General features: G+C 46.3%; 2 protein-coding genes across 2 annotated transcripts in view; both read right to left on the bottom strand.

The window, feature by feature from the left end:
• The window catches only part of LOC121937034 (dynein regulatory complex subunit 4-like), a 5,101-nt gene extending 2,462 nt beyond the window's left edge, over positions 1–2,639 (bottom strand). Inside the window, exon 1 of the mRNA XM_042479850.1 lies at positions 2,561–2,639. The gene's annotated coding sequence lies outside the window, so the exon portion shown is untranslated. The remainder of the gene's footprint in view (positions 1–2,560) is intronic.
• TTLL10 (tubulin tyrosine ligase like 10) overlaps positions 1–25,689 on the bottom strand; it is a 166,930-nt gene that overhangs the window by 8,814 nt on the left and 132,427 nt on the right. The window contains 5 exon segments of the mRNA XM_042479848.1: positions 17,618–17,734; positions 18,053–18,193; positions 21,301–21,472; positions 24,266–24,437; positions 25,283–25,368. Coding sequence (XP_042335782.1) covers positions 17,618–17,734; positions 18,053–18,193; positions 21,301–21,472; positions 24,266–24,437; positions 25,283–25,368 — 688 coding nt within the window.

Here is a 25,689-nt window from a genome sequence, read left to right as displayed (position 1 = left end):
CCAAAGCAATTGGAAACCACTCAGAAACAGAAGGTTTCTCATCTTTTCCAAAAGGATCGTGGCATGTTTTGTACAGTGCACTCTTTTTTACATCTTACTAATGCATGATGGATGCGCCATCCTTTGCACCCTGAAAGCTGCATATGACGCGGGCACTGCACATGCCTTTAAGTCGCCACCGACTTATGGAGACTCCGTGAATTTCATTGGATTTTCTTAGGCAAGGAATACTCTGAGGTAGTTTTGCCTCTGAAATACCGCCCACAGTGCCTGACATTCATTGGCAGTCTCCCATCCAAGTACCAACCAAGGCTGACCCTGCTTAGCTCCCAAGATCAGACTACTCTGGGGCAAATGCAGTTTGCTAACAATTTCTTAGGGCACAGTATGAGAGAGTTAGGCATGGCTGGATTTCATAATTTTGTCTGATTTAGCCCCTTTTGGGGGGGTCATCTTTGTATTGATTTTCTTTTAATATAATTCAATTGCAACAATTGGGGTGGAATGCAGATTTGAAAATATTTGGGAAATGATCAAAATAATAATAATAATAATAATAAAATAATAATAATAAATATTGTATTTCCTGCTTCTCCAGAGATCAAAGCGGGTTTTGCAATCAGAATTGGAGTGTTGGACTGTATGACACTGGAGACCAGGGTTTGAATCCTGTTTCCCAAGGCATCCATCCATCCCGCCCTCTTCTGCCCAGAACTCACCATGTTGGGACAGACCAGAAGCCCTTCCCAAATGCAAAAACGGCTTCTTGTCGTCGCCTAGCAACCGCCGCCCCCGCCATCATAGTCTCAACGCACTTCCGGCTTAGTGCGCCCAGGAACTTTCCTAGGCTCAGTCTAGCTGCTTGCATATATAATAACATTTGTCAGCACCTCCCAGACCCCCAGACCCTTTTAAAACCCAGTCTTTGTCATTTTGAAAAAGACTGATGGCATGAAATGTCTTTAACGGCCATCACTCCATGCTATGGAATTCTGGGAAGGTAGTTTGTTGTGGCACCAAAGCTCTCCAACAGACAAGGCTAAATGTTTCACAAAACTGCAGCTCCAAGAATTCCATAGCATGGAGCCCGGGCAGTTAAAGTGTTGGATTGTTTCTGCAGTGCAGATGCAGCCTGGGTATACTGTATTTATAATTCTACCAATTAATGATGGCATCTTCAAGTCCTTTGTGATTTATGGTGACCCTCAAGAGGGTTAGCCATCCTCTGAGGCTGAGAAGTGTGTGGGCTGCATAATTGTCCACTTTTAACCAGGGACAAAAGATAGGTGTTCTATGGCTGGTCCTGGAGCTACAAGTGACCAGCCTTGTTGCTATGCTCTGCAGTATTGAAGCTTCCAGGTTTGGTACAAGGGTTGCCCCATAGGAGGGCATTATGGCTTAATACTACAGAATCCTGGGGTTTCTAGTTTGGGGAGATATTTAGCCTTCTCGGTCAGGGAACTCTGCCCAGGGTCACCCAGTGGTTTCATGGAATATTGCGTCCAGTTCTGGGCACCAAACTCAAAAAGGGGGGGTCCAGACTAAGTGCCACCATTATAATGGGACTTGGGCGTGACAGCGCAGCAGCACACACCATCATTTTCTAATGGAAGGGGGGTCCGGACCCCAGGAACAACCCCCCCCCGGCTACATCCCTGAAGGCAACTGTGTGGTGTGTGTGTGTATAATTCAGGCAGTATTCAAAACCCCAGATGCTTGGGAGTTTCACTGTCTTCCTTCCCAACAGTTCTGTGCAATCTGGGTTTTTTTTACCCTTTTATGCAGCAAAGACTGAGCCCCCACCAACCTCCAAAAGTCCTCTTTTTTGGGGTGTGGAAAGCAAGTTTTGGGTCAAAACATATGGAAAAGAACTGCACCAAACTACCTTTGCTAAATAGTGGCCTGGGGTCTGTTTACAGCAGTGATGGCGAACCTATGGCATGCATGCCAGGGATGGCACTCAGAGCTCTCTCTGTGGCACATGTGCCATTGCCCCAAGCACAGAGTTTGCCTTTTTGTTATTAGAAAGCAGAGGGACATGGCACTTGCAATAAATAAGTGAGTTTTGGGTTGCAGTTTGGGCATTCGGCCCAAAAGGTTCACCATCACTGCTTTACAGGATCCCTGTGGACACCAAAATCCATTCATACAAAGGGATATCATCATCATCATCATCATCATCATCAAATCATATCATCATCATCAATACAGTGAACCTTGGTATCTGCTGGGGTTTGGTTCCAGAATCAAGATCAAAACCATGGGTGCTCAAGTCCCATGAATTAATAATAAGGATAATAATGATAATACAGTGGGCCCTGGGTACTGCTATACTAAACTACAAATGCTCAAGTCCCATGGCATGCAATGGCCTAAGGAAAAGGCGCCATATATATATATATATATATATATAAATATATAATTGGCAAAATCAAGGTCTGCTTTTTGGAACTCGTATCCCTTGAAATATTTCAAGCCGTGGTTGAATGCATGGATGAAGAGGCCCAAGTGTCCTCTCAAAGGACCCCCCGAAAGGACCGAGGGGTGGCTGGTTACTTACTCAAGGGTCTCGGTTGTCTCAATCCATCCTCCTCCCCCTCATGTGTTTCTGCCCATCTTCATCCAGGAGAGAGAGCCAGTGGAACTGGAAAGGCAGAAATAAATGTAGCTCCCGTCCTTTGCTTGCCAAGGAGAAGAAACAGTCCTGGGATTCCCAGGAGAGAGAAGGAAAGCAGTGTCCCTCCTCCTTGGCTCTCTCCTGGGGGAGTTGCGCAGGGATCACAACACTGGGATGAAGGATGCCAGCAAAGTGTGGTTGTGTTACCTGCCTTGCAAGGCTGTGAATTGGATCAAGTTGGGTGATGACTCTGGGAGACCTGGGTTCGAATCTACTCCCATGCAACAGCCAAAGGGGAAGGGTGTGGAAAGGAGGAGGAGCCAGAAAAAAATGTATATATATGGTACTAGGTGAGAAAGTGGAGTTTTAGAAGGTTTGAAAAGAAAACACAGCAAGTCCATTGGAGACCACAATGTAACCTATTTAACATAAGAGTTTATTATTATAAAATTCATAAAACAAATGTCAGTTATAACTGCTGTAACAAGGGGCTAGCAGTGAGTAACACTAAACATTAAATGTTACACTGCTACTAACCATACATATGCAATAATAATAACAACCTAAAAGAATATAAAGTAATGCAATACTTCAAATGGTAATAGGCTTCCTGGGTTCTGCTGCCTCCTCCTCCAGTCTCTGCTGGTTTTACTGGCCTTGTCCCGCTGGGAGCTGGTTCTACCATTCTCTGGAGATGGCCAGGTGAAGGAAGGAAGGAAGGAAGGAAGGAAGGAAGGAAGGAAGGAAGGGACATTTCCTCCTGACACTGGAGCTGCCTGGACAGAGAGGAGTGTGCTACCAGTCTGTTCCTTGGACTCCTCCACAGGAAAGGGATGGGGATGGAGGGAGAGGAAAGAGAAGGAGAGGAGAGGAGGGGAAGGAAAGGGAAGAAGGGAAGGGGGAATGGAGAAGAAGGAGGAAGAAAAAGGGAAGGAAGAGAAAAAGGGAAAGAAGAGGAGAGGGAGGAGGAAAAGAGTAGGAAGAAGGAAGAGGGAAGGCAGTAGGAAGGAAGGAGATAGAAGAAAGAGAAGAGGAAGAAAGGAAGGAAGACGAAGCATATGAGAAGAAGGGAGGAGTGAGGGAGGAGGGGGAGAGGAAGAGTAGTTTAGCAAGTAAGGAGTCTGGAGAGAAAGGAAAAAAATAAAGAGGGAAGAAAGAAGAAAAAAGAAGAAGCAGGACGACTATAAGGAAGGACAAGTCGGGATGTAGACAACGGAGGGATAGAGAGTAGAAGAGCGAGCATATGAAGGCGTGGGATGACAAGGGCCGCTCATAACGGTTTTGACTATCCGAACAAATCACTATAAGCAAAGCAAGCTTATATTTCCTCAGAAGAATAAGAGGCTTACTTGAACCATTCCACATTAAAGGAATTGCAGAATCTATCATGCATCTAGAGATAGCGCCCCCCCTGGCCCCTCCTCCCTCCCCTTCTCTGCCCGGGAAATCTCAATCAAAGCATCCCCAACAGATGGGGCATCCAGCCTCTAAGGACGAGATTCCACTAGAATCTGCCAGGAAGAGTGTGTTCCTCTGCGAAACAGCCCTTCTCTCAGGAAGTCCCTCTAATTTGAGGTGGAAATCTCTTTCCATGTAGTTTTCCTCCACTGCTCCATTGGGTCCTAGTCTCTGAAGCAGCAGAAAATAAGCTTCCTTCCTCCTCAATGTGACATTCCTTCAAATGCTTAAATAGGATTATCATACACCTCTTAACCTTCCTTCTCCAGGCTAAAGACATATAAGTCTCTCATTCAGCCATGTGTCCCCCATAATCCTATATCTGTGCATTTCATATTGTTGCCCTAAGTGCACTACCTTACATTTCTCCCTGTTGAATTTCATTTTCTTAGCTTTGGCCACTTTCTAGTCGTTCAGGTCATTTTGAATTTCGATCCTGTCCCTGGAGTATAGCTATTCCTCCTAATTTGATAAGTAGCCACTAATTCTGTCATCCAAGTCATGATAAAGGACCTTACCACACTGGGTCAGAAGTAGGGTCAGTTCGCATTGCGATGCGTATTCACGTCATATCGCATCGTTCATATCACACTCGCGCTCTCTGAATTACACTTTGCCAATGGTATTCGCGTCATATCGCATCGTTCATTCACACTCGCGCTCTCTGAATACACTTTGCCAATGCGTATTCGCGTCATATGCATAGTTCATTCACACTTGCGCTCTCTGAATACATTTTGCAATGGCGTATTCGCGTCATATCGCATCGTTCATTCACACCTGGGCGCCTTCCGGATCGAGGCCTTGCGCATCAGCCAATGCGTATTCAGGCAAAGCGAGGCAAGTGCAGATTGGATCACCACACCAGCCCAATACAATGTGTGTTGGCTGATGCGCATGGCAGCTTTGCGCAGCTCTGTGGGGCTCTGAACGGGGCGCAACTTTTTAACTTCCAGGGGTGAAGAATGAGGTCACTGTTTGCGTGGTATATCGTGAGATTTACTGCTTTAGCACTTAACGAAAGGGGTATGCACCGTCTGTATATGTTTTGTGTGGTGTGTGTATATATATAATATATATAATATATGCACACACATAAATACAAATACTTACATATATATATAATACACATAGTGGTACAACCAAAAGTGTATGCCTTTTTTATGTGTACACACACATTTGTCTGTATGAAGAGTTATATATATATAAATATATAATACAAACACAAGCACACACACATATAAAATACAACTTGTTGGACTTAAGGCTGCGCACCAGGTCCAGCCTCAGAAGCAGGATGCCAAGATATCAATTGTGTCCCTGCAGGAGAGAGGGGGGCAGAAAGAGTAATTGTTCAGGGCTGGTTTGTACCCCAGCCCCACTGGCACCCTGCCCCAGCAACTACCTTGGAACCAGGCATTTTTGGGAATTCCTGTTGGTCTCCTGCTCTTTGGGTTGGAATTGGCTGACACATGATGTTGGACAGGGTCCACCAATAGTACTGCAGCCAGTGTTTCAGGTCCTGGCATTACTGAGGTCTGCTACAATGGCTTTGATTCCACTGAGCGCCTTCACCTGAGGAGAGAAGCAGGTTTCTGGTAAACAACCAGAAGGAGGAGTCACCCGCAATGGGAAACTACCTTGGGTTTCCTACCTTGCAGATGAGCCATGGAAGATCAGACCCTTACCTTGGCCAGAGGCAGATCCTCGCTGCCCTGCATCTGATATTCATACGCTTTGGCATGAACTCATTCAGGCAGGTGCCATGTTGCACTTAGGAGAACCAATACAGCATACATAACCTCCATTGCAGGCCCTAGAGAAAGGGAAGGCGAGCCAAGGCATCCCTGCCAGACTCCCAGCCCCCCAGGAGGGAACATGGGGCACATCCTGGGAGGAGGGATTCTGTTACCTTCTCTGAGTTCAGGAAATGCTCCAGAATAGGTCCAATGCTTAGATGCAACGGCGTCAGCAAACTTGCATTTCTCTTCTTTGGATAATTCAGGAAACGTCGGCACAGCAGATGTAAGACTTGGACTGTCTGTTGGAAGAAGAAAAACAGCAGGGAAAAGGAGGTGACTCCCATTTGCTGCCGTATGTGACAAGCCTTAGGAACGTGTCCTGCCTTCCTATCAGGCCTGCCCTTTAATGTGGATTTTGAGTGGATAACTTTAAAACAGGGGGGGGGGGGACCTATTGTCTCTCAAAGGTTTCAATACTCATTTCGGTTTTCCACGCTACTTTGGTCTCAGAAAGACAAGGTGCATAAGATTTCCCAGATCATTATATTAGGAAGCCACTGCAGAGGACTTGGATGAAGTATAAAAATAACTGTTTCCGGGAATCCCAAAGTGGGTGTCCAGCCCAGAGCAGAGGACCCTGGAAGTACACCAAAGGGAACAGCCGCTGCTAAAGCCTCAGAGAAGGAGGCCGGGCCTGACAAGAGTCTTGGGAGGTGTGCTGTCCTCCCTGGGGCAATGATCCGGGGCAAGATCCGGAGAGGCTGAAAGGACTGAACCAATGACACTGCAAAAGCACAGACCTCAGAATATCATAAGTGATTTAAGAGGCATTGGGTAGAAGTTGAAAGATTGTAAAGACAATTACAACTAAATGAGGGGGTACAGACAAGTGAAATAAGTAAATGTTTCTTTAAAGTCTCCTTGGGCCCATACAGACAGGCCAAAATAAAGCTGCTTCGGTTCACTTTGGAGGTATGCTGTTTAAATGAAGCATGTGTCCTAAGAGGCCAGAAGCTGCAGCAAACCCATGCCCATTCCTAAGGACTGAGTACAACTTTGGTGCGGCTTCTGGCCTCTCAGACGCATGCATCATTTAACAGTATACTTCCAAAGTGACCTGAAGCAGCTTTATTTTGGCCTGTCTGTACAGGGCCCTTTCTTTCCTTACCGGGCAACAGTTAAGTTGACGTTCATGAAATGTCTGATCATCAGAGGTTCTCCACCTGAGGTTCTGAGACCCTGAAATGGAGCAGGAAAAGACCATGAAACAAAACAGGATGAAGCTACAGAAAGGCTGCTTGACACTGTCATGCGCCAGTCATTCAGCCATTTGGACGTACCTGCCTGAACTGGCCTAGGATCACCTCCGCGGGACAGCAAACCGGCCCTCTGAATCCATATAAACAAACAAGTGGGGGGGGGTGAGAGAAGTAAGGACAGAAAATGGGGTGCAAGGGGATGTTCTTGGGTGGCCCTTTTTGTTACCCATGAGTTGAGTCTTCAGAGTTCTTTAGGCTGGAAAATAAAACACAGAGATATAGGATTATGGGTGTTCACCTGTATGCATGTGTTAAAGGGGATTCGAGGAGTCCAAGTAGATCACAAGTTGACATGAGTCACAGTGTGATGCGGCAGCTAAAAAGGCCAATGCGATTTTAGGCTGCATCAATAAAGGTATAGTGTCTCGATCAAGAGAATTAAAAATGCCACTCTATTCTGCTCTGGTCAGACCCACCTAGAATTTGGTCCAGTTCTGGGCACCACAATTCAAAAAGATGTTGAGAAACTGGAACCCTGAGTCCAAAGGAGGAGACTAAAATGGTAACGGGTCTGGAAACCATGAAGCCTATGTACAACGTAAGAGGGAGCTGGGTATGTTAGCCTGGAGAAAAGAAGGTTAAGAGGGTGATATGATAGCCCTGTTTAAATATTTGAAGGGACAGACTTTGGATAGAAAAAGGAGAGGGGTGGAATGACTCTTTAATTACCATCAAAGAGGAAGGGTCTCTGCTGCAAGTGTCTGAGGGATGCCTCCTCTACATCCGTCACTTGTGGTTGTGGCCAACATGAAACAGGACAGGAAAAGATGATGATGATAGATGATGATGATGATGATATGATGATGGTGAGGTGATATGATGAATGATGATGATGATGAATGATAGATTATTATATCTTTCATCACAGTAGGAGAAAAGAGGAAATGAAGGAAGAAGGATAGAAAAGAAAGAGGGAAGGAAGGAAGGAAGGAAAAGACCATGAAATAACTGGGCAAGGTGATGCTGCGGGACAATAAGGATACCTGTCAGAAGCAGGCCAGGATTAGGTTCTGTCTGTGCAAACATGCATTATGGCTGCACAAAACCCTATAATTAAGAAAAGTGAAAGAGAATCATGGTGGCCTCTCCCCCCCAGTTTTGCCATTTGTTATCCATGAGTCCAAGAGTTATTCACCTTCTCTCATCTTTTCCTTTCCTGCGGCTTCCTTCTCTTCATCAGTTCTCCTATCAAAGGAAAAGAAGAGTTTGTAATAATCCCCAATAAAGAGAAAAGAGGGTGGGGGAAGGACACTATTAATTACCATCAAAGAGAGAGCTTTCTGCCATAACAAATCAGGGATCCCCTCCAAACTGACAGACAGGAATATGATATTCATCATCATCATCACACCATCACCATCATCATCCTCTCAGTCCCAGTAGGAAAAAGAGGAAAGAAGGAAGGAAGGGAAAGGAAGGGAGAGAAGGGAAGGGGGAAACAATGGAAGGGAAAAGGGAAAGAAAATAAGGAAGGAAGGAAAGACAGAAAAACAAAGGAAGAAGAGAAGAAAGAAAGACAGCAAAGACCATGGAAAAACTGGCTGGTCATTCGGTCCCCATCCAGTCCCAACTGAAAAGACCTTACATGTCTGATCGGGCCCAAGGTCAGCTTCTGCAGGGCAAGCAGTATTCTGATTCCTACAAAGAAAGAGAGAAGTGAAGGACAGACCATGGGCCACAACGGGTGATCTTGGAGTGGCCCTGAGCCTAAAAAGAACATTCCCTAAGAATGGGAAGAAGGAAGATGCGTCTTCCCCCAGTTCTGCCCTTTTGTTTCATGAGTTGAAATGTTATTCACTGCTATCCTATTAAAGATAAAAGAAGAATAATTTGGACAGAATTGGGCAGAAAAGGTGAGGAAATGCCTTTCTTTCGTTACCTAAAGAAAATCATCCGGGATGCAAGCAAAGCCAGGATCTCTTCCTCATCATACTGATCTTGACTTCTGCAAGACTTAGAGAGGGAAAGGAAGGATATAAGTATTATTTATGATAATGATATTATTATATTGCCAACAGACAAACCATTCTTGCCCATAAAGAAACACTGGTGAATATTTGCCCACAGAGAAACCATACTTCTCCATAGAGAATCATTGGGCAACATTCAATCACTCGGGAACACTGCCCATAAAGAAACCATAACTTGCCCATAGAGATCATGGGAGGTATTTTCCATAGGGAAACCATACTTGGCCGCCGACGAGAAATCATTGAAGAGTACTTCCTATGGGCAAGTATTTTGTAATGGTTCTCTGTGGAAGACATGGTTTCTCTCTGGGCAAATACAGTACACTCATTTGTTTAGTATGTCCACAAGAAGAAAAATGAAGGAAGGTAAGAAAGAAAGACAGACAGAAAGACAGGCAGCAAGTGAGCAAGGAAGGAAACGGGGCCTTACTCTGACGATCGTCCTAGTCCTTTCGTTGCTTTACGCATGGCAACACACCAATGGAGCATTTCCTGGTGGCCTGAAGCAAAGGAGACAGGCAATGAAGGAGAGCCAGTGGAGAAGAAGAAGGGGCCCGGCTGTCCTCCCACCACTTGGCCTCTGCCCTTTGGCCCTCACTCCACTCTGACGAAGAAGCCTTGGAGTCAGGCTTGGTCTGTGTAGGAGGCTTCCTAGTTTCCCGAAGGCCTGGAAGCAAAGAAAAGAGACGATGAAGGAGAGCCAGGGGAGAAGAAGAAGGGGCGCCCTTCTGTCCCTCACCGCTTGGCCTCTGCCCTTCGGCCCTCACTCACTTTGATGGCGGTCCTTGAAGCTAGGCAATGGTCAATGGAGGAAGGGCGGAGACCTTGAGTCCAGGCCAAGGAGACTCACAGAAAGCAACCGGTGGCCTCAACAGCCCAGTTCCAGAATGGAGTCAAGCAGATTCCAGAGCAATACGGAACTTTGGAGGGAAAGCAAAGCTAGAGTCCTTCCTTCCTTAAGGCAGAGAACAAGATGCAACCATGTACAGTCAGCGCGGCACAGTTGGAGCATTGACTTTGTGGATTTGAATTCAAGGTTGGGATTTTCCTCTCTAGGACCTCCAACATGATCCTCTGGTCAATGTCTGCCAGAGGTTGCACTGGAGGACATAGAGATTCATAGACAGAACACTTCTCTAGGTCCTCCAGCTCAATTCCATGGTCCACCCTCTGGCAGATGTTGACCACAAACCGTGTTGGAGGACCTAGAGATTTGCAACTGATCATGTTGGAAATGGTATATTAAATACAGTTAAGTCTAAATCTAGATCAAGGGTTGTATAGTGCCGCTCTATTCTGTTTTTGGTCACCTGGGATACTGTGTCCAGTTCTGGGCACCACAGTTCCAAAAGATGAGACAGAGTGGAGCTGTCCAGAGGAGAGTGACCAAAATGGTAAGGATCTGGAAACCATGTCTTATGAGGAAAGACTTAGGAAGCTGGAGATGTTTAGCCTGGAGAAGAGAAGGGTTAAGAGGTGATATGATAGCCCTGTTTAAATATTGGAAGGGATGTCAAACTGAGGATGGAGCAAGTTTGTTTTCTGCTGCTCCAGAGATAGGACAGGAGGAACAATGGATGCAAGCTCCAGAAAAGAGATTCCACCTCAACATTAGAGGAACCCCTGACAGTAAAAGTTGTTCAACGGTGGAAGACACTCCTCGGAGAGTGGTGGCGTCTCCCTCTTTGGAGGTCTTTAAACAGAGGCGGGAGGGCCATCTGTCGGAATGCTTTGATTGTGAGTTCGGCATGGCAGGCGGTTGGACTGGATGGTCGACATAACCCTACCTTTTTACTTTCGGGAGCTTCCGAAAGTGGGTTCCGTCGACTTTGCGTTCGGATGGGCGTCGCGTTATTTCCGTTGACGCCAACACATCTGAAAAACTACCTGCTTTTGGTGGGTGATTTCTAATGTCGGTTTGGGTGAACCCAAATGTCATGTGAAAAGGATCATGGAGGCTGCCATAAACCTTGGTTCGTCTGGCTGTTTGCCTGCGCTGACGGGCAGTGGCACTTCAAGGTTTACAGACGCGGTTTATTTCACCCCTTTGTAGAGATGTCAGGTTTGGAACCCGAGACCTTCGGCATGCAAAGCACTTGGTTGGTCCCAAAGCTGCAGACAAACTTTATTACAGCTTCATGTTTAGCTCTGATCCTTCGTTCTCTCTCCTTCTTTCTTCCTTCCAGCTGCAAGAAGCAAGGACTCCAAATTCTTCAAGCAGCAACAGAACCCATAAGTGCAATGTGGCCAGTACCCACAAATGCAGCCCTGCAATGTGGTAACGTTTCATTTCTATATCTATTTATATGTTGGAAATGGTTATGCTTTTGCGACGGTGATGAGGGGAGCCATGCAGTGAATTTGGCCTAGAAGAGAGAACATTGGATCCTGAGATCCATGGTCACCTTCTGGCAGATGTTGACCACAAACTTGTTGGAGGACCTAGAGATTTGCAACTGACCGTGTTTGTAAATGGATATTAAAACAGTTAAGTATAAATCTAGATCAAGGGTTGTAATGTGTCGCTCTATTCTGTTTGGGTCAGACTTCACCTGGGATACTGTGTCCAGTTCTGGGCACCATAATTCAAAAAGGACATTGAGAAACTGGAGCATATCCAAAGGAGGGCAACTAAAATGGTGAAGGATTTGGGAACCATGTCCTATGAGGAAGCTGGGGAGGTTAAGCCTGGAGAAGAAGGTTAAGAGGTGATATGATAGCCCTGTTTAAATATTTGAAGGGGTGTCATATTGAGGAGGGAGCAAGCTTGTTTTCTGCTGCTCCAGAGACTAGACCCAATGGAGCAATGGATGCAAGCTCCAGGAAAAGAGATTCCAGCTCAACATAAGAGGAACCTCCTGACAGTAAGAATGGTTCAACGGCGGAGTCTCCTTCTTTGGAGGTTTTTAAACAGAGTCTGGATGGCCATTTTGTCAGGGATGCATTGACTGAGAGTTCCTGCATGGCAGAATGGGTTGGACTGGATGTCCCTTTTGGCCTCTTCCAACTGGATTCTATAAGTAGATGACCTTTAATATATGGTATTCTTACTGTTTCTTTCCTTTCTTCCTACAGAACCTGAATCCCGGAGTTGCCAAACCTTGGAGTCCCACCTTCTTCAGGAAGATACCTACAGCTGCCAGTTCCCAGAAGAGGAACACGGTGGCAAAATGGCGGAACCGTAGGCCTCACCTTGGCAGTTTGAAACATGGTTGACCGCTGCAAATGCCTTCCTTGACATTGCACCTCGTGGCGACTCTTGACTGAATATTGGACCCCTCTCTTAAGTTTTGAGGGAGTAGAGACCATGCCTTTGAGCGGTGCTTGTACATCCAGGTTGGCCCTTTCCCATGTACAGGTCATCTCTTGCTACATTTACTCAGCACTCCAAAGACTGAGATTTGCACTGAAATCTTACTGATGGGGAGGAAACAGAGTTACCTAAAGAGGATCTCAATGGAGATTTAACATGCAATGGAAATCCAGTCCTCCCTCCTGCTGTATGAGAACAAACACCCAAGAGAAGAAAGCAAAGCTTTTGGAAGAAGAAAGCAAAGCTTGGTAGTCTGGAGAGGGAAGGATGGAAGTGGGAGAGCAAGTTATAGACAGACATATGGCTTGAAGATTTATGGAACGAGAAAAAGCAGAGTTTAGAATGGGATGTTATTGGTGGAGTCTGGGAGGAGCTGGTAGATTATGGTGGAACATGTCCAGATCTCATCCTGGTTATTCAAGAATAGCTTAGCTCCTGTTCAGGTAGCAACCCTCTCATAGGTGAGATTACGGCACCATCTGGTGCTGTTTTTGAGAGAACGGCAAGTCCCTTCTTGGGCTCCTTTGGAGACGCCTCTTCTGAGAAACCAGAGGGTGGTTTCGTTTTCTCCCTTCCTCCCAAAGATGCATGATGGCGTCTGAGGTTTTGCTTTCGCTCCACAAGAAGAGAAGCACCAGGGCCCTAAGAAGAAGCACTTTGCGAACAGAGCTAGTCTTAGTCTTCCTTTTGCAAGGCTCTTTGATCGAAACAATAAGTGTTCCACTCTGCCGCACCCCCCTTTCTTTCCTTTCTGTGCTGCTACGCAAATACAGAATGCCTTTTCCTATGGAAATGTACGCCTGTGGCTAGGATGAGTTCACTAGCATGGCGCTTTCTCTTTCTTTGAACGGGTCTCGCCGTCCCAATAAGAGCGGCTGTTGACTCACTTCCACTGTGGTTACCCCACTAAATTTAAGGCTGGTCTGTCGTTTGGGTGGAAGAGAGGCTTTGTTGTGCGGTGCAACATTGGGAAACTCTTCCTTTTGGCAACCGAGAAGCCTTCAGGCGAAATACTCAACTTCTTCCAAACACAATACAGAGACAGAGCACTGTTTTGAATAAACCAATACCAAAACAAAACAAAACAAATTGGAAAAGTTACTTTTTTGAACTGCGGGTTTGTGCGTACATGGCACACAGCTGCAGTGCAATGGCTCCCTATGGCTAACCATCCTGAGCATTGTATGGCTGGCATCCTCTTCGATAGTTATCTTAACAGTGATTCCCAAACTCCGGCGTCCAGGGGTTTTGGCTTCAGCTCCCAGGATCCAAGACTATTGGTCAAGATGGCAGAGTCCAAACACCTGAAAGGCCAGAGTTTGGAAATCAATGAGTTAGAAGGTTGCAAAATGAGGTTAACAACCCATAACTGCTGGGCATCAGATTTATAGTTATGGATGGCTGGATGTGAGCCCCCAAAACCTGCTTTTGCAGCACCATGGTTTCTGAGTGTTGCAGACTGGGATGCTGGGGAAAATACATCTGGAATACCTACGCTTGTGCGAAGGGCGCACTGAGACAAGTAGTTGTGGCAGGACCCAAGGCCTTTCTCCAGCTGCCTGTTGACGATGCACCCACAACTAGGAGAATGTTGCACATGTCATTGTAGTACCCCAACTTCAGCGTTTGGAAACCCTTCAGGTAGGGGGCTGCCAAGTGGAAAGGTAGGTTTGTTGAGGGGTAGCATTGTCAGATCTCAGAGGATAGCAATGGCAACCTCCTCTGAAGAATCCTGGCAAGAAAACCCTATGATAGGGTTGCCTTAAATAAGAAATGACTTGAAGGCAACAGAACAACAACAAGTTTCAGATGCAACTATGGCCCCATACAGACAGGCCAAAATAAAGCTGCTTCGAATCACTGGAGGTATACTGTTTAAATGATGCATGCGTTCTAAGAGTCCGGAAGCTGTTGCCAAAGCTGGAGCATGGCTTTGGTGCGACTTCTGGCCTCTTGGGATGCATGCGTCATTTAAACAGCATACCTCCAAAGTGACCCAAAGCAGCTTTATTTTGGCCTGTCTGTATAGGCCCTATGAAGATAGAGCTCTGTCATCACAGTTATGTTGATGACACAGGATCACCATTTGTACCCCTGCAGTATCAGAGACAATATGCTCATGATACTGGAGTTGTTGGAACGTGACTGAATAAATGCTCGGAAGAGCATACGTTTGGGCTGAAAGTCTACATTGGCATGTGTAGCCAACATCCGGCATATGGAGTTTAGCATTGCTTCCGCTAGCCAACCCTTGTGCTGTGTGGTGACATTGCACAACGGAAAGCCTGCCCAATATCTACAACGGACAAAAGGTCCAGAAGGAAACTTAGCTGCGCATAAAACAGCAACCGGATTCTAACCATATTATACTAAATGGAATCTCCATGGATATGTATGTATCTGTCTAAAGACCGGCAAGGAAACCAGAACTGGAACTAAGCTACAATGGGAAGTGGAGGCTTGTGGGAGAAATCATCCTTAGATGGAGTTTTGGAAGAAGCCTTGGATGATCTCTAGATGGTTCAATGTGTTCTGCTTATTATGCAAGGCTTACTGATCTGTTTGTTCATGCGAACATATTGTAAGTTTGGGGTAAAACATTTGCTGGAACATATTGAATGTTTTCTTTTGTTTGTTTGTGTTGAGTTGTGTTGTGGAGGAACCTAGCCCTATTCTTTCCATGTTACTTCGTCTTGGGTACAATGTTTCTGTCAAGAAGTAATGCCCAGGAGCACATTAGGTGCATGAACTGAGACATACTATATATTACTTCTTGGAATATAATACATATAATGCACATACTGACCCATACACCCCCCACACACACAGATATACTCAAATGGGATTGCAAAGGTGGAAGCGTGGGAGCTGAGCAAATCTGTATCTCAGTTACCAGTGAATCCATATTTGGCACCACTCACCATGCTTTCTTTTCTTAAAAGAGATCAAAAGAATATTTTGCTCTTAACAAAATAATAATTCAATCCAAGGGATGGGAAGAAAAACACCGAAACACCTCAGGGATAAGGGGCATTTTTTCTTGTTGTCCTTTAGAGGAAAAAGAACAAGGGCTTTCAAATACACAAGCGATCTTGGTTTAAGAGCCGCGGTGGGAGGTCTTTTTGTCTTCGGCGAGCGCATCGTCGCAGCTACGGCTTGGGGCTGCGGCGATGGCTTTGGGGCTTTCGTCGGGGGCTTGGCGTGGCCATGAGCTGGCGGAAAGGCTTGGGGAACTCCTGGAAGAGGGAAGGTTGGGTGGGAGGTTGGACTGGAGGTGGAGGGAGAGCATTTGTGAGCTGGTCAGGGACCCCCGGCACCATTGCCATTGGAACCCAGCGCCAGTTTGGTCCCAAAGGTGCTGGAACCAAGTGGCGTAGGACCTGTCCTTGGAAATGCTTCTGATAGGGATCAGGTTGAGTTTGCCTCTGTCGTCACTCTCCCAGCCTTGAGGGGTCTTTCCAGGACCTCTGGCGTATGTCGGATGATGTATGGCTCCACTGTTGCAGACTGGTTGCCCCGAGGACGGCTCTCACCGACGGGCAACAGGAGAGGTTGGCACGATGGAGATCTGTATCTGGGGCAATGGGAGTGGGTTTCGGGGGACCCCTTTGCTGGTGCGAGGAGATCCTTCAGGAGGGCCAGCTGTCTCCCCCTTGGCTTCTCCTTTGGGCACCTTCTCCAAAGCTTTGGGCGGCTGCTTCTCTGTCAAGTGGCTACGCGGCAGCTGCTGGTGGGTGTTGGTGGAATTACTGGCGCTGGTACTGGTATGATCTCAGGTTGGGGCCGATGGTTCTGGAAAGAATGAAGGGAATCCTGCCTCATCTATCAATATCTCCACTGGCTGCAATTCTGTTGGTTTCTTACACATATATAAGCTCTTCTGCTGAATATCCCCTGGGATATTCATGGGATAAACTCCCAATCTCCTTCATGTGATAAACCCCTTAGCCATGGAAACCCATTGGGTGACCTTAGGTAAGTCACACTCTCTCAGCCTCAGAGGAAAGCAAAGGCAAACCTCCTCCGAACAAAGCTTGCTGAGAAAACCCAATGATAGGATCGCCGTAGAGTTGCCGCAAGTTGCAAATGACTTGAAGGAACCCAGAGAGAGTGGGACAGTAAAGGATTAACCGGACAAATTGGGCCAATGCAAAGATATAGCCGTGTTAATCTGTAGCATCAGTATGTAGAGAGATCTTGTAGCGGGTACATATAAAAAATTAGTGTGTGTCATGTTCGTTGGGCACATATGGCCCCAGTAGTTGTACCTTCTCCATTCTGATTTAGGCCAACAACAACAAATTAGTCTTTATTTATATTTCTGTGTTATTCGGTATTAATCATGGGATTTTTTTTTACTGCTAAAGCTGTCGTTGATTCTTTTTTAATGGAGTAATAAGGGTGATTAACTTTTCAGAGCCTTGTTTGCGGGATGAAAGCTTTTAATTAACCATGTGGGGAATGGGCACAATGGAGTGACACTGGAGCTCCTGCCTGGGAAATTAGGTTTGCCAGAGCTGAAGGTGTATCAGGTTCCAGTCTCTCAAAGGGGCAAATGGGAGGTGTGGCAGATTGTATACTTATGCGCTCCAGACTCTCCTGTGGCCCTTCACAATTGGCCTGCGCAAAGAAGGGGGCCTGCGTCATGGTTTGGCGTGACAATTGCTACTGTGCCACAGTCAAGTTTTGGTCGTCTCATTCTTCCCTTGGAAGAAAGCATCTGATCTGAGGACAGCACTCCTTCCAATTGTCCTGGGGCTCATTCCCACTTACATTTAAACTGCCTTCGCTCCATGTTGGTAAAGCGATTCCAAAAGGTCCGTCGTTCCCACTATGAAAGCGGACCTTTTCATTATCCCCTTCTTTTTTGGCACAGTTGCTGCCCCACTAGTTTGTGCCACTTCAAAATGCATGTCAAGCATCTGTGCGTCGCTAGTGAAGCCCGGCTGGGAACTATTTGCTTCATTGCTTTTGCAACTACTTGCCTCACTATGCGCTGCTGTCGGATTGTCTGGATATCACTTTGCATCTGGGAATGGGGACATAGCCAAATACGTCTCCGATCCCACTCTGCCCGGCTCCCTACTAGCCATGCAAGGGCAAAACAGGGGCGGCATAGTTACGTGGACCGAACTATTAACGCTAGCCTGTGCCTTACAGTATCTTGCCCACTGTCTGGCGCACCACCACCGCCATACCTTAAAATCTTCATCGATCAAGAAGTCGCATCCGATGAGGTCAAAGTAGCCCACCTTGCAGTCCAGTTTCGACTTCACAGCCAAGAAACATTGCAACATGATCTCCTTCATTCTTTTCTGGAAAACATCATGCTGTTTATTTAAAAGTGGGGGGAATTTTTGTCCTATAACCATGCAGAAAACCCCACCAAATTCATTAAAGCATGCAAAGATACCTCCGTCCCACCCTTACAAGTATCCAAGAACCCTATCAACCCCAAATATCCTCTACAGTCCCTCTCAAAATGGTGATGGGAAGTGGTACAAGGTTACTTCCTGGGGCCATTTTGAGAGGGGATGCGGAGGAAAACAGAAACAGCTTGGGAATGTTGTCCGCAGGGGGGCCTGGGAGAGCAATTGGCCATGGAAGATGTGGACCAAGGCATGGAAACTCACTGTAAATGAATTGAGGACCCAGTCCTTGGGAAGCCCCTTGGCGTGCCTGAACTTCTCATTGACGTAGGTGTTGAAACGGTCCATGCACCACACGGTCTCCTCCTTGACGTGGGGGTACATGGGGCTCTTCTTCTGCACATACTGAGGATGGTTTCAGGGGCGAGAAAGCAAAAAAAGCACATGAGAACACTTTAGACATGCCTGGAGAATGAGTTCGGATTGTACCTGCTGGCGATGGACTCAGAGAATCGTCGTTCATTTTTACATGGGATCTGCATGCGCGTTTGTTGCACATCCAGTTGCATGCTTAAGCATGCATGCTGTTGTGCATCCTTCCATTTGACGCAAACAATGCATAATTCAGCATGCAGAAATTTATGTAACGCAATGATACCTGTTGTGCAACAGAACACACTCATCATGGGCTATTGGCTTTGCTTGCGCAAGGGTCCTGAAGATATAGCAATGGCTCAAGTCTCCTCCGGAGAATATAAGCATTGCGTAGTGCCACAGTTCACCTTTACTTGTTCCTAAATTGGCTTGTGATGACGTAAGTCGAGATTGTGTATGCACTTGAAAAAGGGTTTTAAAATGTTTTGCACTATCCATAGTTTAAAAAACATCGGTACCTTGGCGGCATTGTGGTTAAATGCCAGTCCTGGAGCCACAAGGTTGTGAGTTCAATCCTAGGGCTCTAGGGTTGACTCAGCCTTCCATCCTTTCACATGTTGGTGAAATGTGGACCCACAGTCGGTTTACAGATTGTAAACCGCTTAGAGAGTGCAGAGTTCATTGAAAAGCAGTATAGAAATATAAATGCCATGATGGTATGATAGCCCTGTTTAAGTATTTGAAGGGATGTCATATTGATGTTGGAGCAAGCTTGTTTTCTGCCGCTCCAGAGACTTGGATCCAATGGAGCAATGGATGCAAGCTCCAGGAAAAGAGATTCCACTTTAACATTAAGAGGAACCATTTAATCTGAATGCAAAGGATCAATGGGTTTGCACCCAGCTTTGGAGGCAGAACAACAGACCAAAGAGACATGGAATATAATTTGGAGGAGGGGATGCCTGTGTTGCCAGCTGCTCTGGTGCATTTCGGTCCCCTGCCCAACCCCAGGTAATCCGGGTGCTTTGGAAAAGGGTAATAATAATAAACCAACCACCTGGCCCTCATTGAAAGTCCTTTGTGGCCCAGGGTCTCCCTGGAGAGGCAGCCTGGCGCATTGAATGCTGAGCTGAGCAAACAACTCAGTTCCGGGAAAAACAAGACCATCTCTTGCCAATGGCAGGAGCAGCGGGAAGACAATGCCAAGTGGGACAGGATGGAGGGGAACGCACGGGTCCCAGCTGTCCTTGTTTATCGGGAACGGTCCCTTCTTTCTGGGATCTGTCTCTGGAAAGATGAAATGCCTTTCCCTCTATGCCTGCGGAAGAGGGTGACGTGTAGATATCATGACAATGAAAATCACATAAGATCAGGGAGGAGGCTACGATTGAAGAAATCTCCAGTTTAAGATTGGCCATGGATGCCAATCATAGAATCATAGAGTTGGAAGAGACCAAAACGACCATCCAGTCCAACCCACTTTGCCATGCAGGAACTCCCAATCAAAGCATCTCGACAGATGGCCATCCAGTCTCTGTTTAAAGACCTCCAAGGAAGGAGACTCCAAGGCAGCATCTTCAACTGTCGAACAGCTCTTACTGTCTGGAAGTTCTTCCTAATGTTGAAGTGAAATCTCTTTTCTTGGAGCTTGCATCCATTGCTCCAGGTCCTATTCTCTGGAGCAGCAGAAAACAAGCTTGCTCCCTCCTCAATATGACGTCCTTTTAAATACTTAAACAGGGCTATCACATCACTTCTTACCCTTCTCTTCTCCAGGCTAAACATCCACAGCTCCCTAAGTCGTTCCTCATAGGTTTCCAGACCCTTCACCATTTTAGAGATGTGAAAAGCTCTTGGACCAAAGGTTATTGAGAGGCAGTGTGGCATATTGGTTTGAGTGTTGGACTATGGAGACCAGGATTCAATGCCCAGCTTGGATATGAGACACTTATGCTCTCAACCTCAGGGCAAAGCTAATGGCAAACCTATTTTGATCAAAGGGTTACCATGCGTTGGAAACCACTTGAAGGCACACAATAACAACAACAAAGGCTATTCCCTCCCAGAGTCAGCCCTTTGAATCAATGGGATTTGCATTTAAGTTGACTCGCCATTCAACCCTGGTGAAGGGCTGGCACTGAAGAGACATGGCAGAAAGTGGTGCTCCTGGAGTCATGCCTCAGAAGCACTGTGCCAACCAACCGCACATTATGCACAGATGAGCCCTGGGCAACCACCTGCAATTAGGAAATAATTGTGCAATGGTGCACAACGGTAGGCAATGTATAATGCCCGGCGACACACAATCTTCTATTTATAATACGTTGTTACATGTTCAGATTTTTCTTCTTCTTCCATAATTTGTCTTTCTTTCCGCAAACCCATTTCTCACGGTGCACATTTTTATTTCTGCATTCTCTCCAAAGTACCTTTCCCCATGGGTAAAATGTGTTTCAAAATGAGCCATCCACATTTTAAAAAATGCATACATGATTCTTTTGGACAAATGCTACCTTTCAAATGGGAAATGTGCACCTGCAAGAACAATGGAAGGGAAGGGAGGTGGTTAAATAACCACACCATTGTTCAAATATTGTGTTGCCAGATGGTAAGCTTGACCTGGAATCTCACCTGAATGCTCTTCTCCAGTCTTCAAGTCTAGTCTCAACCACTTCCATAGAATCACAAAACCATGGAGTTGGAAGAGACCTCAAGGGCCATCCAGTTCAACCCCGTTCTGCCATGCAGGAACTCTCAATCAAAGCATCCCCAACAGATGCCCATCCAGCCTCTGTTTAAAGATCTCCAAAGGAGACCCCACCACCCTCACTACCATTCTTTCCATCATTCATTCCATCATTCATCACCATTCTTTACAATGAACACCCCTTACTGCCATGAAGTTCCTCCTAATGTTGAGCTGGAATCTCTTTTCCTGGAGCTTGCATCCATTGCTCCAGGTCCTGTTTTCTGCAGCAGCAGAAAACAAGCTTGCTCCATGCTCAATATGACACCCCTTAAACAAGGCTTCAAATACTTAAACATAGGAGAACATAACGTGCGCATAAGACACCGACAGGGTTTCAGCCATTGGTTGGTGGACTTGTCCACCTCCCTGTCTCTTTCTCTCTCCTCACCTGATTGGTGAGATGAGATGTGAGGTCTTCCGACTTCGGGTCGTAGTTGAGACACGTCAGGCGGACGTAGCCGTGGCCAAAGAACAGCATGTAGGGCACTGTGCAGGCAATGAGGAGGTACGAGCGGACGTCAAACTTCTTCCCCTCTAGGAGCAATGGCTTGTCAATGTACCTGGAGGGAGAAGAAGAAGAAGAAGAAGAAGAAGGGGAATGAAGCCAGAGCTTGGAAATGTCACTTATGGCACTACCAGAATCTCCATAGGGTGCTAACACCAAGAAGGTCCTGTCTCCAAAGTTTGGGAATATTACATTTGGGGACTACAACTCTTTGATTTCCTCACCAAGCCTAGCTAATGGTCATGCTAGCTGGGGGCATTCTGGGAGCTGTAGTCCAGAAAGACAACTTTCCCAAGCTTTGTCAGTACCAAGTATTCCCAAAAAGCTTTTATTATTGCAGAAAGGTTTCTTTCCCCCCCAAACCTTGATCTTTCCATTATTAAATAAGAGATATCATCTTATTACTCCATCTGAAATATATATACATTCCAATAAACTAACCTTGATTTTGCCATTTTATACAGCATAAGGGGAAAAGCGCAGATGCTCATGCGCCCATTGAAAATAATGGGCCGTGAGCCTGTGGCATGGTGCGGTGCGTGCCCCACGAGTGCGCGCACTATTGTTTCCCCCCACATAGCTTCTATGAGTGGATGCCGTGTATGACATGACCGCATATGGTGCAGGTGCACTGTATATGGGACACCATTTTACTACTCAGCTCTAACAATTCTACTTTCAGTCCTTGGCCTGATCTTTTTCAATGGGTTCATCCATGAAATGTGTTCATTGCGGTACATTGAGTCAGGGCCTTACATCTACATGGCACCCAGATATTAACCCATACCCAATAAGTACTGAATTCAGAAGCTCTTCCGTCTTTCGCCCCTACAAAAGGCGTCCCTCCATGCTGGAACCAGCCACAACTATCCAATTTGCCAGATCCAAATGGAAAGAAGAAGAACGGACCCACATTTGCACATTTGCTTCAACTTGGGAAGTACAAATAACTTAAGATGTTCCAAAATGCAAATGTGGGAGCATTGGAAACCGACAGCTTTCCCCCAGCCCTTGCGCAGAATAGTTTGTGATGATAATAAGCGTCTTAAAACTGGATGCATCATTGAGATGCCCGAAAAAGCTGCATTGCCGACTGTTTGCCGAGCTCTTCTTTGATTATTCTGACCTTAGGTGCTGCGTGATATTATTTTTCTTTTGAAATCTAGTTTTTAAAAGGCTATAAATAGAAATAAATAAATAAATAAATAAGCTTGTGGAACATGAATTGCCCAAGCAACAGCAAAGAGTCGTAATTCCTCCCTGAGTTTCCCACCTCCGACGCAGCTGCCTGGTTATCTAGCGTTCGAAGCTTATTCAGTTTACACACAATGCAAAGTCTTTGACGCGCAGCTGTCTCTTTGAAGCTCCCTTTAGATCTCCAGACAAAAATAATCTCTCATCTCTCCCTCCTTCCTTCCCTCCCTCGCTCTTTTTTCTCTCTCCACCTGTTAAAATGCTAATGATCTGTCTGCCAATGGCATGGAATTAAAAACAACAACCACATACACATGCACAGAGGCGCATGTACCCCCAACAACCAGGTACACTAAGTATTTGGTCACAGATGGTAGGAAATCTTTGCAATAGGGATTCTCCAATTCCACACCAGGTGGAATAAAATTGCAGTTGGCTCTCCATAGCCATGGATTTTTTTTATCCGCAGACTCAAGCATTCACAGATTGAAACGATTCCAATATATATATATATATATTCCCTAAAGCAAACCTTAGAGTCATAGAATCATAGAGTTGGACGAGACCCCAAAAAGGGCCCTGATCCAGTCCAACCATGCAGGAACTCTCTATGAAAGCATCCCCATTGACAGATGGCCATCCAGCCTCTGCTTAAAGACCTCTAAGGAACCTAGAGACCCCAAGAAGGGCCCTGATCCAGACCAGCCCCTCCTCCTTCTTCTGCCATGCAGGAACTCTCCATCAAAGCATCCCCATTGACAGATGGCCATCCAGCCTCTGCTTAAAGACCTCCAAGGAAGAGGCTCCAAGGAAGTGTGTTCCTCTGTCGGACAGCCCTTACTGTCAGGAAGATCCTCCTAATGTTGAAGTGGAATCTCTTTTCCTGGAGCTTGCATCCATTGCTCTATGTCCTATTCTCTGGAGCAGCAGAAAATAAGCTTGCTCCATCCTCAATATGACATCCTTTCAAGTATATAAACAGGGCTATCATGTCACCTCTTAACCTTCTCTTCTCCAGGCTAAACATCCTCAGCTCCCTAAGTCGTTCCTCATAGGACATGGTTTCCAGACCCTTCACCGTTTTAGTTGCCCTCCTTTGGACACATGGCTCCAGTTTCTCCACATCCTTCTTGAATTGTGGTGCCCAGAACTGGACACAGTATTCCTTGATTTTTGCCATTTTATATAAGGAACACCATTTTTATTATGCCACTGGATTTAATGGGACTTGAGCAGCCATGGATCTCTGAACCCATGAAGGGTCCTGGAACCAAACCTTAGCAGATACCAAGGGCCCCCTGTAACTGAATGTCAGAAGCTGGATTATTCTGGGTCAAGCCATTGGCCCATTCAGCTCCGACAGACATGGTTTGAGGCAGACATCTTTCCCAGCCCTACATGGCAGTGTCAGGATTTGAATCTGGGGCCTTTTCCGTGACATTGTGTTAAATTCAAACATAGCTGTTATATTGTTGCTTTGTCCATGGTCCACTGCCGGCATGTGTCCCCCAAGACCTTCCCTGAATCTGAAGGTGGCCTTCATCTTGGAAGAGCTTTCCCCACCCGTGCCGTAAGAGCATCCAACATTTCTCACCAGCCAGGAGCTGGATAGTGGAGCTGTTGCAACAGACCCTCCATTTGCCGGATTCTCTACCTTTGCACGATTCTCGCCGGGGGGATTCTGTAGGGCAGCTTCCTGTACAGAGGGTCATCTTCGATGCTCTGGAGCTTGGTTTGCAAGTCTTTGACCTCCGCTTGGTTTTTCAGGAGGAAGATCCCCCGGCCTTGATTCGAACTGGTTGGCTTGCAGATCCAAATGTGGGGTTCTGCAGGGGGAAAAAGAGAGACGGTGTGTTGTAGTGGATTGAATGTTGGACTACAATCCTGGAGGCCAGGGTTTGAATCTCTTGCTCAGTGATGGAAACCTGCAAGGGCAAGCCATACTCTCTCAGCTTCAGAGGAATGATAGGTTTGGTACTTACCGCCAAGAAACAGCGTCCAGGTGGTGATTCTAGGGTTAGGGACCACGCACCAACTGCATGAAACTGAACCCTATATCACAATGGCGGTCCCCATATAGATGGGAGGCCACCGTTATGACAACGCCGTGATGTTCTAGGGTTAGGGTTTGTGCAGTTGGTGCACGGTCCCTAACTCTAGCACATCACGGTGTTGTCGTAATGGTGGCCTCCCATCCATATGGGGGCCGCCATCGTTATATAAGCGACGCACAGCATATAGACATCTCCGCGCGTCGCTTACATCACAAGTGCGCTGATGGTGCACTAGTGACATCCGTGTGGCATCCGAAGGAGAACCCGGTTTGGTTGTGGTGGCGTACCTCTGGAGGAAAACTGGCCACCTTTTGGGGTTGTCTGTATTGTACGATAGACTCATAGAGTTGGAAGAGACCACAAATGCCATCCAGTCCAACCCCTGCCAGGGCTGTGGTGCCACAACAAACTACAACTCACATAATTCCATAGCACTGAGCCATGGCAGTTAAAGTCAAACCAGATTCTTCCTGCAGTGTGGCTGCAACCCCTTTTGAGAGAAAGGACAGAAAACAGAGTGAAGGAAGGAGAGATGGAATGGAGCAGGACATGGCTATCTAGTCCGGCTTGTATAAATGGAGCTAATGGATTGTTTCGTTTTTGGAGGACAAAGTCACCTTTGTATGTTTCAAAGAAGAGTTCTCTCTCGTCTTTCGTGTCCAGACGGAAAGTCTCAGGGAAAAAGTCTTCCATCCTCAGCACTCTGCAAAAACCCAGGACAGCAATAGGTTCAGTCATGCGTGCTCCCCATGGAAGGCTATGCAACATCATCAGGACTATGTGAAATGGCCATTGGGGTCAAGCAGCATGGAACAATCTTTTGCATCCATTGAAACACATTTTAATTTCAACGGAGGCCATCCAAACCTTCTCCTATGAATCTTTGATTCACACAGTTGCTCATGATATGAACGCAGCCGATCTGGGATCCCATTGTAATGGCAATGGCATAATACTAGGTAGCCCAAATTTGAGATTAAGCAATATGGTAGCATACGGACTCAATTTCATTTGGAACATAATA

This window comes from Sceloporus undulatus, chromosome 7 (assembly GCF_019175285.1).
Source record: "Sceloporus undulatus isolate JIND9_A2432 ecotype Alabama chromosome 7, SceUnd_v1.1, whole genome shotgun sequence".
NCBI classification, from domain to species: Eukaryota; Metazoa; Chordata; class Lepidosauria; order Squamata; family Phrynosomatidae; genus Sceloporus; species Sceloporus undulatus.
Note: the sequence above shows the minus strand (reverse complement) of the source record. Positions and strands in the feature narration are given on the sequence as shown.